The 16,794-nt window shown below is 41.6% G+C and overlaps 1 protein-coding gene across 5 annotated transcripts in view; it reads right to left on the bottom strand.

The window, feature by feature from the left end:
• The window catches only part of EPS15 (epidermal growth factor receptor pathway substrate 15), a 61,260-nt gene extending 51,714 nt beyond the window's left edge, over positions 1 to 9,546 (bottom strand). The window contains exon 1 of one of the 5 annotated variants that reach the window (XM_063139039.1): positions 9,379 to 9,546. In XM_063139039.1, coding sequence (XP_062995109.1) covers positions 9,379 to 9,405 — 27 coding nt within the window. In that variant the 5' untranslated portion in view covers positions 9,406 to 9,546. The remainder of the gene's footprint in view (positions 1 to 9,378) is intronic. The other 4 variants (XM_063139015.1, XM_063139006.1, XM_063139031.1 and 1 more) reach the window with 4 other exon arrangements.
• Positions 9,547 to 16,794: the final 7,248 nt, after the last annotated feature.

Below are 16,794 nucleotides of genomic sequence, written 5' to 3'. Positions count from 1 at the left end.
ATTTATTACATTAATAACCTTATCTCTGTCCTGTGACACAAGATAATGAAAGGTCTCTAAAGCTATTCCTAGAAATATTTCATAACTGGACATCACCTTTTCATTATGCAAATAGAAAATCATAGTACAGAATGCCATCTATTTCACCAAATATTAACTGCATTACATTTTCAACTATCACAGTTGCTCTCTGAACTTTATGTCTCTCGTATTTCAACCAACATAAAATTTAAGGCCATTGAGTTATATCCAACAGTATTGTTCTGCCAGCAAGACAGAACTGCTGATGGAAAAGATTTCCTTCTCCCCTTGGAACTCTCCATGCTTTCAAAATCAGCTCCAGTGGTTTGGGGGAACCTCCAGAGGAAATCTGAAGCATGCATGGGGAGGGAAGTCCCATTACCCAAGTGGACTTTTGCTCATCCAAGGGTTGCATCCAACTCTATGTGTTGACCATAGAAAGCAGGAATTGCTTACTTTTGAATTTCTCTGTATTTTAAATGATTATATTTTATATCCAAATCTCAATCTACTACAGTAAGATAGTTTTATAAATTGATTTTTTTAGCTGCAAGATTCCAAGTACAGTGTTTCAGATGATGCACACTTCTAAATGAGACATAGGAATCAATGGAATTCCCCTACACCAGGGCATGCCTTACTTCATTCGTTCATTCCCACTTGTTCCATTGCCATTTTCTCTCTTGTCATACTGTACAGCTCTTCTCAGTTAACCTTAGCAGTCATAGTGACATCACTGAAAATTCACTTACCTCAAGACAAAAAACTCAAAATATTCAGCCTTTGATACATTCATCATGTGACCGTACCATCTATGTATATCTTATCCTTCCATATGCAAGACTGACACAGCAACACTTTCAAACAAGCAACTCCCACATGTATTTTGAGATGGTACAATCCTCATGAATGCTTTACCAGCTTCATGCCTGTATATATGAGCAGTAATTTGACTTCCTAACAAATAGCGTAGGAAGTGCATTTAGGTAAGTGATTGGATGTTATAATTGGATTTCATTTGTATGGTGTCTTTTAGCAGTACAAGTTGAACATATGTATTTGTTATTAGGGCCAGGGACTGACGCACAGTATCCATCACAGATTCAGCAGGCACAAAACCAGGGAAGTATTAATGCAGGATCAAACTTTATTAGGATCAAACTTACACTAGGTTTTGTGTAGTATTCCCTTCCAGGGTATACTTCTCAGGGTCTAACTAAATGTGACATGGAACATGTATTTGAAAATGTGTGCTTTACGCTGCTTCTTTTATTTTGAAGAAAAAGACATTGATTGGGTGAGAAGCAATACAGTAAACAACAAAAAGCAAGGTACCCTCCTTTCCCCTGTCGCTTCAAGTAGAGGCTGGAAAAGAACAAGGGAGAAGGGGCTCCGGTTCAGGGAGCTCCCAGGCCCCACTCCCACAGTGGTAATTCCTCTGAGATTTGCCACTTCTGGGGGTGGACAGGGAAGGATGCAACCAAGAGAAAGTAGCCGCTGCTCCTACCTCCTTTTTTGCTCACCCATTCTGGGCACCACAGTAAGAAGCATTAGGCCCACAATGTTGCCATGAGAGGAAATGCAGCTCAGAGAGTTGGTCCTAGGAGTAGCCACCTCATCCTCTCACCCACTTACCTCCAACTCTCCTTTTGAGTGGTGTTGTGGTAGGGATTAACCCAATCCTCCAACACCACCAGGAAGAGGGTGACTGAGGAAGCAAAGATGGTGGCAGCTCCTCTTCCAACGAGCATCTACCATTTGCTTGCTCCCATTGGATGGCTAAATGCAATTCTTCCACTGCATGGCCCAAAGAGTTATGATGCACAAGCAGATAAGAGTATTCCAGAGGGAGATGGCAGGTGAGCAGCTGGAAAGTACAAGGCCTTATTCACCATGGGTAAAACTGTTGTTTAAGGTGTGTTCTGAACAGGGCCACTGAGTGTCGTGGCGGAGCCTCACCACCACAACACTCAAAGGGAGAGCACAGGTAAGTGTGAGTGGATGGGGTGGCTGTTCCTTCTATGACCAACCCTCTATGCTCCACTTCTCAGAAGGAGATGATGGGTGAGTGAACAGGCAGGGCCAAGGAGGAGGGCTTGTGATTACTTTTCCCCACTAATCGACTTTCCCTTCGAAATAAAATCAGCAGTGTTAAGCACCTTTTTTCGAATACTTCTTTCATGTCAGAGTCAAGCCCTCAGTCAATTTATAGCTGTCTTAACACCCCAAAGAGAAATTTGGAGTGGCCCTTTCAGTTTACTTACAAAAGCAGTAACAGTAATGGCTTCTGCTGAAGCTTGTAGGCCCATGACACTCCTGCCCAGAATAGTCTCCTGGACTTACTAGACTTGTCCTACTCCTGCTGCTGCTTCTAGTTTATTACCCAGCCTTCTGCATGCTATCATTATGTGAGGGCTTTCTAGCCTCTCCCACCAGTTTAACCATGACATTACAGTGCCCACAGATGACATTTCCAGGTGGTGCAAGCCATAGCAAAGCTGGGAAGCTATTTCAGTGGCACAGAACCAGGGAGCACAGAGGCAAGTTTCCGCCCTCAGCCATAGAATTATACAGATTTGTAGCCAATTATATGTCAAGATTAAATGCTGAAGGATGACATAGCAATAAAGATAACAGCCAAAATCTGTAGCATTCATCTGTTATTTCATTTTAAGTGACCCAACACATCTTCAGACAATATATTTGGGCTGCATCCAATGGATTTACTTAGAAGAGAGCTGCACTATTCATAGCAAACAAACAAAAGCTGGTAAAGAAATTATTTAAAATGTCAGGAATTAAAATGATCCATAAATCATTGAGTAAGACCAGACCATTAGTGCTTTCTAGTTACTTGTGTAAAGTGAGGTTTGGTTAAAATTCCAGTCCAAGATCACCACCCCTGCCCATTTTAGGGATAAAGCATCTACCCCAAAAGAAATGTTTATCTTCAATAAAGAAATTTGGGTAGAATCCAATTAAAACCCTATTTAGAAATGAATGGGACTTAAGTTAGTCATGACTAACTTATTCCCATTCATTTCAATGGGTCTACTCCAAGTAAGACTGCAGTTGGATTCTACCCTAAGTTCTCCACTAGTTCAAAGTTTGTTTAGGACTGTTGTTCTAATTCAAACACTTCACACCAAATTCACAACTGTTACATCATTAGTACCTGCCCTTGAAGAATCCAAGAACTTAACCATTTATGAAATGATACTCTAAGAGATCTGCTATGAAGGTGATTAGTAAGGGGCAAGTCACTCTACATAGTAAACGTATATTAGAAAAGTTTAGCAAACCAATATTAGAGTCACACCAAAATGGAAGTATGGAGATTAAGCAAGTGCGATTTTAGGCAAACTTAATATCATTTAGAAAGAAAAACACAAAGTCTTCACCACCACCACACAGTGTACCAACTGGTCTTTGTTTTTAAAATGCCAAGAAACAACAAAATCTGATTCTCTCAGTCCTAATTTTGTTAACATGTTTCTAAAACTACATGAGAGAATGTTTAAAGTGCTGATATTTCCTTGCAAGGAATTTCTATATTACACTCTTCCCTGTTTGCCCTTCTACAGAGAACATTAATAGAAACATCTCTATGTACTCTGCACCAAAATAAAAAAAAATGGATCTGTACCAAGAGAATCTTAATTCCACATCCTGTATCAGTTATGCAGATATTCCACTTTCATAAATGTGATGGTTTTGAATAATTCATTGTAACAGTGTAATCCTGTATGTGTTTACTCAGAAGCACATCCCCTGAGTTCAATGGAGTTTAGTCCCAGATAAGTGGGTATAGGATTGCTATCTAATTCTGTTAGTCATATGGGGCAAAGAGGACACTGAAGCCCCACCCCTTCCTACCAGAAATGCTGATTAGCCCTTCCACTTTCCTTGTAATTTCATAGGAAGTGCTCCACACTTTCAAGCCTATCATCACAAACTTAAGCACTCACTTTTAAAAAAGAAAGCCAAGTTCTAAAGATGCCAGAAGCCACATAAATAGTACATTTTGTGTGATTGCTGCATACCCACAAGTCCTGTCTACAGATCATGCATTAATATATAGAAATCTCATTACAGTAAGGAAGATACATTTAAGGCAGGTACTATACTTCACATGGATCTTCTTTCTTACAATTATAAAGTTAAAATGAAGTGATGTACTGTTAAACAGGGGCGTGTTTTTTTTAAGTTGATTTTACAGTTTCACCCATTCCCTTCAAAACACTATTTCAGCATAACTTCTGTTTTCCATTATAATGCAAACACGCCAACCACTCCACAGACAAAATTAAACTACATCCTGTTAGATTATTGCAGAAGAATATTCAACTTTCACTAATGATAATGTCAAAGTCAACTGACTTTACCAGAAGTAGTAGTCAAACTTAGCGAATATCCAACTTGCAAGTTGTTAGGATGTGACAAAATCTAACAAAAAAGCATGTTTATATCTTTAAAACAATTCTGTTTTTCTTGACTAATGCCTAATCCTTTTTAATTCCTTCAGGAACATAAAAATCTGATTGGCACACATACATTTTGTTAAGATCATTACAATCAATACTTCTCATTGCAATATGATTGCATACTTTATAGCAGGGCTGTGGAATCGGAATCGTGGAGTCGGAAGCAATTCTTGGGTTACTGGAGTCAGTAAAAATGTACCAACTCCGACTCCTAATAAATTTAAATTGTATATAGAGTTGCGATATGTATATTCACTTGAATTTTATATTCAAATGATACTTTAATCTCGAAAAAGGTTTATATTACTTATGTACCTGAGTTCATTTCTTTTAAAATGGTCATTTGTTAAGTTGTTTTAGGTGTTCAATTGTTTTTTACTTTTTTGTAGTTTTGACTTTGATATCAAAGTATATACTTTAGATTTTTGAACTAGTAGAGAAAGTTGTTCCTTATTTTCTTTTATAGTTTCATATCCTATTACTTTATACTCTATAGTCTTTTGATAAACCTCCCAGAGAATTTCGGCTATGGGGAAATATAAATACAATTAAATAAATAAAAATATAACCTCATTGTTTTCATTTTTGGGCTTCTTTAATAAATAAAATTTAAAAAAAACAGAATGCTTAGCTATAGCCTTTAGACCTGGGCTTTAACAGGTTAGGGTTCTAAAAAGTTGTGTGCTTGCAGTCAATGTAGGAAATATATAGGAAACCTATTATCAATATATAATTAAAGGAGTCAGAAATGCCATGAATAAAGGAGTCGGAGTTGGTGTTGGAGGTTTCATGTGCCGACTCCACAGCCCTGCTTTATAGAGCTTATTTCAATTAACCAGTTTCATACAAAACTTTACTGAAATTCAGCAACGCAAATAATTTAGTTAATACAAATACGTTCCCAATTAAATTATAATTAAGGAACGTTCATGAGACTCTGTATGGTATACACAATCTGGGTAACTAGGAGATTCAGGTGACATCACAGTGCTTCTTTTCTTGATGATTTAGGGAAGGCTGATCATGCCCTGCATGCACTCTAAACCTGTATCTTGTCACCATGGAAAACATCATTTTAAAAAATACAGTGCTCAGTATATTGTGCGAAATAAGGACTGAACTGTTAAACTTCCCATTTTCAGTCAGATGTTTGTGCCTTTTTTCTTCATGCAGATTTCAAGTAATTCATTTTATACTTTTTTCCCACTTTTAGATTGTTTTTATTTGTTTTTAATATTAGTATTGATATTCCTATTGCACACTGCTTTGACTGCACTTAGTTGCAGAAAAGCAGGATAAAAAATGAAATTACAAAAGCTAAGCATTTGAAATGAGAAAGGACCTCACACTCTAACCTCTCAGAGGCTGGGTTTATACATCACACTAATTCATGATGGGTGGCAAGCTATGCCAGGTAAGTGGTTATGCAAACAACAAACTGTAATCTCATCAGATGATAAGGCAAATAAAAAACAGAGTATTTTTTCAACCCCCTCACCCCTTCTCCTCCTGTAGTCCTCCCACTCAGCCAGGCAGATATCACAGCTTCCTTTGCAATGGGAATAGAGATTGTTTCAGAGGAGCGGGGGGGGGGGCAGCATTTTTGACTGCTCCTGCCAAGCAATTTTGTAAGTGATCCTGTAACCCACACTGGCACGACAGACAACATGCTAACCATAGATAAAATAACCCTTACTGCAGATTGTGGGTTCTCAAGATGGCTTATTTGGGAGAAATAAACCACTCGGTGGGGGTGGGGGCACCCAGAGACAATTCACTAACCCATCATGGGTTGTTGTGGAAAATAAACCATCATGGGTTCTCATGTTGTGTGAACCAAGTCAGTATTAATGGAACACGTACACTCAACATTTTTACTCTAGCTTTATTATAACAACTAGGGAAGAGAAGTCCTGCAATACAAAAGCCCTGATTTAGCAGCTCTGGCGAGTACCAGGGACTTCTAATGAACAGAGGCTCATGTGACTAGAGTCTCTTCTATGTTTATTTCAATGTGTTAAGGCAAAATTATAACACCCGCAATCTCACATCCACCAAAAAGAAATAGATGAGAAAGCTCCAGTTCACATGGAGTTCTGCGTGAGACAGAGTCCTGTGGAGCATAAATGTGTACTAGATAGAACACAGAAATAGTACAACTATGAATATAACTGCATACTTGCATGCTCTTTAACTGCTAACAAGGCCAAACCCCTTTAAGGGAATAACAATTAATGCCAAGATTCAGAGCTATCTTCATATAGATGACAAATACTTGCCAAAATCCTAGAATCACTCTGGGCCTATTCAGACATCACACTAAGCCATGGTTAGGCTGCTAACCCTTTTACAGCAAATGGTTAGTGAGCATGTTTAAACTGTTATTATGTAGCCACCATACTTAGGAATGGCTCACATGACACACTAAGTCATAATGTTTAGCTCAAAATGCTTAACCATCATGGCTTATCATGTCATCTGAACAGGGTCTCTCTCTGTTTTCAATATAGTTTTAAATTCTATTGTTTTGAACTTTTACTTTACATGTCAACTTTTACTTGAGGGAGGAAGCAGCAGCCAGGCACCTCTCCACCGTGCCTGGGTCCAGCTCCAGCTGAGAGCCCCCTCCCTCCTGCTACCAACTGTCTCTGCAGAGGCCACCAGTGAGGGAGGAAGCAGCAGCCAGGCACCTCTCCACCGTGCCTGGGTCCAGCTCCAGCTGAGAGCCCCCTCCCTCCTGCTACCAACTGTCTCTGCAGAGGCCACCAGTGAGGGAGGAAGCAGCAGCCAGGCACCTCTCCACCGTGCCTGGGTCCAGCTCCAGCTGAGAGCCCCTCCCTCCTGCTACCAACTGTCTCTGCAGAGGCCACCAGTGAGGGAGGAAGCAGCAGCCAGGCACCTCTCCACCCTGCCTGGGTCCAGCTCCAGCTGAGAGCCCCCTCCCTCCTGCTGTCACCTGTAATTGCTGAACTTTCCAACTAAGATTGTAGTGCCTGAATTTGCTTTCCTTTTCTCCCTCCTCCTCCTCCTCCTCCCTCCCAATCCCCTTTCCTTTTGTGTCATGTCTTTTAGATTGTAAGCCTGTGGGCAGGGACTGTCAAGAAATACTTTTGTAAGCCGCCGTGAGAGCCTTTTTTGGCTGAATGGCGGCATAAAAATCCTTAAATAAATAAAATAAATAAATAAATGTCAAGATATTCAACGGCCTCAGAAACTATCACATTTATTAAGTCTCATTAAATGGGTCCAGTTTTTAGCATTACACATTAAGAGTCACTTGCTACACAAATACTGGAACATTTAGTAAATAAATGTTACGTCAGATGTGCAAGATGTGCCATTCACAAGTACAGGCCGAAATTCTATTTTGAAGGTAAAATCTCTCGACTCAGCTATCAACAAGCTATTTACTTTATCTTTTCTTGTAAGACATGACAACTCACAAGCTTCAATAAACGTTGGCATTAACATCTTGATCTTCCAAGGAGGTCATAGCTTTTTAGCATCACAACAATACTGTGCAGTAGGTTAGGCTGAGAGGTGATAGTTGTATTATGCATGCCTTCAACCTGAGTTGGGTGAAACCTGTTTGAACACATGTTCTCTGAACTGAAAAACAAATGCCTTGGAATGCAGTAAACACATGTTACATCCAAATGTAGCAGAAGTGATTTGAATGCAATTTCAGTACACTTGTTTTCTGGTCAAAGAATGTGCATTCAAACCATTTTTACCATCAGGTATCTGATGAGCAGAGCAGGAATACGCAACACCTACATAAGTCATGGTGATAGTTTCTTGTTTATATGGGAAAGACCAATTAACATAAAAGGAAGTAACCAAGTCTTCTGTCCCAAAAACTAAAGATGTTGTTATATGTCATCTCCTCTGAAATTTGTTACACAAGATTATTCTCTACATACATACCCTTTGAATGAGGATCATGGAGTAGGTGTTCTACCCACCAACTCAAAGTTCTGCATTATCACCCACCTTTAACTTATGGTAAAGTTGCTTGTCATTATTATGCTGTAGAGAACTCTAGAAATAAGCTATTCATCAGTTACAAACACAAAGAAAGGGTGCAGTTTTATTCAATTGTGTCCATTCAGCACTTAACACACCTAGTCTGTTCTGGGACCAAGGGAATAAAAGGTATTTGCTAAAAAGAAGAAGTACAAAACCAAAACAAATCACAAACAGAAGCCAAAGGGGAGAAGTGTGTGCCTCTTAGGAAACAGAAAAGTGACAAGAAGAACATGTCACAACTAAGAAAGGACTATAGAGAAGGCTTGGGTGGGGGTGGGGTGGGGAGACCCAACACATTTAACTGCGGTACGAGCTTCTGTAAGATACAGCCCACTTCGGCAGATAGGTGAAATGGCCTGGAAGATGGTAGGCAGGCACGCTGTATGCACAAGGCGTGGATCTCTGTGGGCACGGCAGCAAAGTGAAGGACGGTAGCTTCGGGACTACAACAGAACACGGAAGAGATTATGAAGAAGCAATAGAAGGACTGTGGAAGATTGTTAGAGAGCTTATGAAGGGAAAGAAACCGTGTGGAATAGTAGGAAGCAAGCAAGACGCTTCGAGGAAAAAACAAATAACTGGGTATGGAGCCCGGAAAGCTGAGTGAGGTGCCAGGCGGAAGCGCTGGGGGCGGAGAGGGCAGAAGGTGTGGAGCTAAAGGGAGAGACGTGAGGGGGGTCAAGGCAGCGAGGGAAGGTCTGGCGTACCGGGCGAGCGTTGGAGACAAGACCCCCCCCCCCCACGGCGGTTCCTCGCGAGAGGAGGCCAGCGCGGCTGCCACCCACATCCCCGAGCTAACTGGGACTCAGAGACACCCTCCCGCTACTACCTAGAAAGCGGTTACCTGTGTCAAGGAGAAATGGGTGGCCATGCTGCTTCCATCATGCACTGTCCGGGCAGAAAGAAGGGGAAGAAGCGGGGTTGGAAAGCACCCAGAGAGGCCCGGTCGAGTAGGCAGACGCTGGAAGGCTCCGTCCCTCACACTCTGCCCAACTTCAGCAACTTCCCGAGCCACCCTAACTAGGCCCCGCCTTCCCGCTACGCGGCAAATCCCGGCGCCGGATCTCTCCCGGCAGCCCCTTTGGACTGGAGCCGCCTACCGACCGCTTGAGCTCGGTCTCAGAACACGCTCGCCTGGCCTGGAAAGGCTCGGCAGCTATGAAAATGTGGCCTGGCTCCTCGGAGATGGATGGACTGGGCAGCCTTTCCTCGTTGGAGGGTTTGGCATGCGCGCAGGCCGTGCTGTGCGAGCTCATGCGTGTTGTTGTCTCAAAAGTAAATCCCACAGTGCTCAATGGGATTTACTCCCAAGCAGGCATGCGTAGGATGTCAACATGAGTTTACAAACCGCTAAGTTCATGAGACTGCCTGACAACACAAATAGTAAAGCTGGGTTAGGTTGCACGCCACGTTTTCTTTTCTCAATAAAATGCTCACTTTACGATCAGAGAGTAAATTATTATGAATTATGCCTCTGCTCGCTCTCTTATGGTTTCCACAGGGTGAATCTCGGATTTCACTAACATTTAATAGCGCAAGCCTTGACACGTCGCCTCAGCTTCACTGGGGCTTACTCCCAAGTAAGTAGCTTTAGATAGGATCGCAGCCTTATTCATTCTCTTTCCTTCCTAACTGGATAGTTTTTGCTTCAGTAAAGGAAGCTGTTTATAGAGCAATGTTTATATTTAAACAATGTAGTTTTAACATTCAAAACTCTGTACATAGTATACTTAGAAGAAAGTCGCAATGAATTCATTAGGACTTCCTTGCATTGCTTTGGGCTGCATGGGCAGGTATTAAATAGTACTTTAGCATGGACTACCAATCAAAAACGGGGGTTTTTTGTCCTGGGGGTAATTAATTAAAGTGTGTACACCAAACTGATTGTCCAGCATTGCTACTTTGAGAACTGCTCCGCTTTACTACGTATTCCCTGCTACACGAGTAGCAAAAATTTCCAATAGGATATTTGGAGAAAAATTCTGACACACATTCACCCCTCAGAAGCTGCCACCAGGAACATTGCTTTATTTTCTTGTAGTAAATCAGAGAACATGTGTTTATGGTGGACGGATTGTCAAATATTGAGAATCTCTCTCATTGATTTCCTTGGTTCATGGTTGCAAAATCTGATAGCTATGATGTGTTCCAATATTTGATACACTTGGCTTTCATAAATTGCTGCCTGTCGGTATCTCTATCTGCTTCTGTAGTGCATGTGAGACAAACTATGATACTTGTGTTTCTAATGCAAACATCCCCCACCTGCTGACTCACAAGTCTCTTCCCCCCCACCCTCCGCCCCAAAGATCGAAATCAGTCACTTCAAAATCACACCATGCTGACAAATAGGGCTCTTGGGGAAAAATACATTATGTTTTGCCACACTTGGGATCAGAGAGAAAGACTTTTGGACCTGGGGTTAGGATATTTTGCCATTGTATTTGTATTTTTGACAATGCAGGTGATATTTTTAGGCTCACTGTGTCTAAAATTAAGGGGTAGTAGTGCTCCAGTTGTAAGATCATAACATAGCCATTTCTGATTGCCTATGAGAGTGGCACAAGTACATTCTATATTTCTTTGTCTCTTCTCAAGTAGAGAATGAGATTATGTGCAGGCAATAGATTATGAAAAGTGAGTTTATTTATTTATTTATTTATTTATTACATTTCTATACCGCCCAATAGCCGGAGCTCTCTGGGCGGTTCACAACCCAGAGCAAAACAGCTGTTGTATATTATTATGCCTGGACCAAATACAGTTATAGTATTCCAGGAAAAGGCTCCTGACACATAACAATTTCTGTACTTTCATTTGCTCCTGCTCTCTCCTGGAACATATTATTAAAATATTGCTGAAGGTGTTTGAGTTGCAGTTTTTCTTTTATAAACAGTACAACCAAATCTAGTGTGATATTGAACATTCTGCTATGTATCTTATTGCTGTAAGCTGCCTTGGGAAGGCTTCTACCCTGAAAGGTGCCCCAAAACATTTTAAATAAAACATTTCTTAGTTTAAAAACAGCACTTAAATCCTTAGAGGGCTGAAGGGCAGGGTATAAATGTAAAAATAGGGTGACCATATGAAAAGGAGGACAGGGCTCCTGTATCTTTAACAGTTGGATAGAAAAGGGAATTTCAGCAGGTATTATTTGTATATATGGGGAACCTGGTGAAATTCCCTCTTCATCACAGCAGTTAAAGCTGCAGGAGCTATACTAGAGTGACCAGATTTAAGAGAGGGCAGGGCACCTGCAACTTTAACTGTTGTGATGAAGAGGAAATTTCACCAGGTTCCCCATATATACAAATAACACCTGCTGAAATTTCCTTTTCAATACAAGTGTTAAAGATACAGGAGCCCTGTCCTCCTTTTTATATAATCACCCTATGTTACAATATTGACCATTTGCCAGCTGCACAGACACTGTTGGCAGAATGGATTCCTCTGTGCACCCATTCCCAAGCCTGCTCAGAAGAACTGGAGGATGGGGGAGATTTGGAGGCATTGTGTGCATGCATAGAGCAATAGGAAGGCGAAGAAGGTAAAACACCATTGTACGAGCAGAAGTCGGCTTACCCAAAGTTGGATGTCACCCAATCAAAATTAGAAGAAATTAAAAAGGCAACTGATATTTACAGAGCAACCTGAAGAACCCCTGGATGACAGGGGTTAATGCCACTACATTGGCAGTGGGGGGAGAACATCTCCCCCAAAAGGCCCAGTTACGGGTGTTCCCACCAGCAGTAGGCCCCCCAGGTTTCAATGGGAGAGAGAATTCCAAATACTGAAGAGCGGCTGCTGGGCTGAAAGTTCATTAAAGCACTACCACCACCTCCTGGCCTGGCCTGCATGAGTTGGATGGGGTTTGGAAGTGGCATCTACCACTTTGTTCCCATCACTCCACTTTAGGATTGCCGCATGCTGACAATTGTAGGACTTTTTTCTGCCTTAACATGCATAGGATTACACACTACATTTGCCAGTGTAGTGACTAAAGTGTTGGACTGGGAGTTGGGAGATCCGGGTTCTAGTCCCCACTCAGTGATGGAAACCCACTGGGTGACTTTGGGCCAGTCACAGACTCTCAGTCCAACCTACCTCACAGGGTTGTTGTTGTGAGAATAAAATGAAGAGGAGAAGGATTATGGGAGAGAAAGGGGTGGGATATAAATACAATAATAAATCAATAAAATAAAATAAATAAATGAGTTTTTTAAGGGAGCAAACCTATGCATGTTTAGACTGGGGAATGCTGTCTAAATATGCATATGATTGCACCCTAATGGGATGTGCCAGCGAAGGCCAGACTATTGCAGTGCAAATGAATGCAACATTCAGCAGGCAGGGTAGGTAATAGTGAATGTGGGGGAAGGGTACTGAGGCACAGATCCTGAGTAAGGGTGTTACATGTCTTCAAACGTGTCCCTATTTTTATCTGTGAAATACAAGAACGTATGATACTTCTGTATATAGGCCAGGAACTTATCTACAGATTCCTCAGTTTCTTTTGACAAGCCCCAATCGAACACATAGAAGTTGCCTAGTAGCGGAGGTTAAAACATTCAACCCAAGGTTACCATCTGAAGTCTCTACAAATGTACAAACTTGAATGAATTCCACATGACCTTCAACCAGCGTATAACTTCCAAAGGTTTAGCCACTGCTCATACACAGTAATGTACTCTGACAGAAATAGAGCATGAAATGACACCACTGCAGAATCAGCAAAAGCTAACACACCAACATAATGTATTTTATCTTCCAAGCAAAAGGAGTTGGAGACAAATGGTTTTATACACTTTGCTAAAAACTGCTTCTTCCCCAATAGATTTATTTATTTATTTGTTTGTTTATTTATTACATTTTTATACCGCAAAGTGGCTTCTTGCTTTAAAAAGTTAGAAGTGCAGCACATACAAAAACAAAGAACTGCTGTTGTGTGTGTGGGGGGGGGGGGGGGTTACTGATGATTCCATCCTTAAAAGCCTATTTATAATTTTACAATAGATTTGGTGTGCCCTACTGAGGGCAAATGGATCATTAAGGCAGGCTATTATTTAAAAAGCCAGGTTGGAATATTTCATCCACCTGTCTAAAAAAGGCCAGTTTGGACTTTGATCTTGGGGTGGCAGGGGAATGCCTATACTAGGCACTAAAGGTGCATAGTCTGAATTTGGCTAGAAAAATAAACAAGTTATAAGATTGCCGGCTGGCTGGCAGAATTTGTCTGATCTCTTAGTCAGCATGGTGGTTAGGAATGCATAATTTTGTACACCTCTGTTATGTCTCCCCTTGCTTGCCTTTTTTCTAAGCTAAACAGCTCCAAGTACTGTAACCTTTCCTAATGTGGGAGTTGATCCAGTCCCTGGATCATTCTGGTTGCTCTTTTCTGCACCTTCTCTGGCTGCACAATATCCTTTTTTGAGGTGTAGTGGCCAGAACTGTACACAGTATTCCAAGTATGATCACACCATAGAATTACATAAAGGCATTATGATACTGGCAATTTTATTTTCACTTCCTTTCCTAATGATACCCAATATGGAATTTGCTCTTTTTTTATAGCAGCCATACACGGAGTCAACATTGTCATCAAGCTATATCCACCACAACCACAAGAAGTAATATGCAGCAAGCTTCTTCTTGTGGATGAACCCCAGTGCTAAACTGAACATGAACCCAGAAGAACATAAACTCTCAGTTGTGTATGGAAACCTGATAGCACTCCTGTAACACAAGACTCTGTGGTGTACAAAAACCTCTCTGCTTTGTCAAGTGAAAATAAGAATTGTTGTGATGGTGTGCTTTTGTCTTCACTATTCCTTCTCCTATTTTAGGAGAGTCTTCCTGGATGGTGTCATCTGAGATCGTGTTCTAGGTGCACAATGTGATGGTGTTAAATGTGACGGCTGTGCCTTCCCCTTTCCTAACTAGCTGCTAGGGGAGGCCATGACACTGACTTGGACTATAGTTCCCATCAACCATGGTCATTAACTATGCTGGTTGGGGCTGATGGGAGTAGTGGTGCAGCTAGGGTTGGACCTTGGGCCAAAGTTTAGGGCCCCACAGCCCAAGACCCTCCAAATGACTATGCAGAGAGCAGAAGTTGATGATGACATAATGGCAAAAGTAGCAAATTCCATTTTATTTATGTTGTCATGATGACACTATGATTTAAGTGAGTTTAAAATGCAAAACTATGCACAAGCAGTGCTTTGTTTTTAAATCACTTGTTTTGTTGGCAGTTTTATTGTTGGTGTTGATCTAACATCATGAATGTAGATGACATTATAAAGCATGGAATAGGGGCGGTGAGGAGAGAAATGTTAGTTTTTACAAATGAAGTAATGTGCATGGCCACAAAGAGGTCCTGCATTACATCATTACATCCAGGGTCTAAAACTACCTAGCTATACCACTGGATGGGAATTGTAATCCAAAACATCAGTAGGGCGCCACATGGGGAAAAGCCTGGTCTAAACTCGGCAAGCTATTGTAAAAGGCACTTGTTGCTTATTAACCATGTTAATAAGAGAAAGATGGTTATGTAGGACAGAAAAGAAAAAAAGTGAATGAGCATGAGATCAAGTAACAAGAGTTCCTACTATTATTACATTTCTCCAATAGTGGCTGGCACAAAAACTTTGAAGTATCTAGAACAGGATGGGCAACTTGTGGTCCTCCAGATGTTTTCGCCTACTGAAACATCTGGTGAGCCATAAATTGTCTATCCCGATCTAGAATAAAGCCTAACCAGGCAACCAGCAATGTTTTAAAATGTTGGAGCTACAGTGGGGGTGGGATTCTTTCTAAATTGTTCTCCAAAATCTTACTCTGGGCCTCATAATTGCCAGCATGGGCCTCTTGGATTGTCCTACTCCCCCATTTTTCTCTCACTGCATTGGTGGCCACCTTGATGCTATATCCCAGGGAGCCAGTCCTCTATAGGAGGTTCTCTACATGGGGGAGATGGATAACAGACTTGTTGAGGGGGAGGTGAAGCTGCTGGGAGTGGATGGTGACTTCAGCAGCAGCAAGACAGAGACCATTTTGGGGCAAGGAGTGGAATAGAGATGAGAGTGGTGGCAAAACAGTCACTGTGCCCTCAGATGAGGCTGCTGATGAATCACAGCCCTTGGAGCGGGCAGGTGGTGGCAGAAGTGTGGAGAGGTGGTGGATTTCCCCCTTTGTCTTTGAGGGGCCCAGTAGCTATCCACAATGCTGGCTGGGGGGCATGCCTGCTGTGTTTCCAATGGGACAGATGGGTGGGTTTGGTTGTGTTCTTGGCTGGTTGCCTGATCTGTACTACTTGTGTTAACTTCCTTTTGCACATCTCAAATCAACATGTGCTCTATTGTAATGCCTGATATTGTGCTATGTGGCTTTGTAGCATGGTGTGTGTGGGGGAGGGACAGGACGGAGGTCTGCCTGAATTGCTGGGCAAGCTGTGGGTGTGGGCTTCTTACTTGTTGCTGGCAGCATAATTTCCATGGATGCCAACTGTGTGGCTGCTTTTCCCTGCCAGCATTGTTTTTCTTTTTCCAGTGGCTGCCCTTTCAGGGTCAGAGGAGTTTGGATGGAGTAGTAACTGCACATCTGCTTCCTGGTGATTCTCTGTTCTGCTGGTATATGAGAACTGTCCATTTAATTTATTCACTGGAATCATTTAAGACAGATATGGATAAGGCTCAGTTATAAAAACAGATTGACAATATTTTTATATGATGAAATACGGCAAAGTTGAAGGAAATCAAAGAATCCACTAGTATTATATGATAAAATTAACATCATAGCATTACGCACGTCTACTCATATGTACATCTCATTGAGTTCAATGGAGCTTATTTGCAGTTAAGGGGAAATATGATTGCAGCCTAACGATTAATTAAAATGTTTGACTGTTCTTTCAAAATTTAAAGTCAGGAGCATTTACACGTATGTTTTTATTTATGCCTTCTGCAGTTCTGGACAGTTGATATCACCTTAGGACTATTTGCAGTGGGGAAAACATTTACTGGTCAAGGATATAAATTTAGGGTGCAATCCTATGCATGTTTAGATTGAAAACACACACAACACCTACAATTCCCAGCATTCTCCATCCAGCATGCTGGCTGGGGAATGCTGGGAGCTGTAGGACTTTTTTGGCTGTCGACTATCCAAGGCCAGCCTGCATTTCTGGGTAGACAGGTGATTTTCCTGACTAGCTGGGGAGTTTCGGAGCAGAAAGGTGGAGGTCACATGGCACTTAGGA

Source organism: Elgaria multicarinata, chromosome 1, assembly GCF_023053635.1.
Source record: "Elgaria multicarinata webbii isolate HBS135686 ecotype San Diego chromosome 1, rElgMul1.1.pri, whole genome shotgun sequence".
Classification (NCBI taxonomy): Eukaryota; Metazoa; Chordata; class Lepidosauria; order Squamata; family Anguidae; genus Elgaria; species Elgaria multicarinata.
Note: the sequence above shows the minus strand (reverse complement) of the source record. Positions and strands in the feature narration are given on the sequence as shown.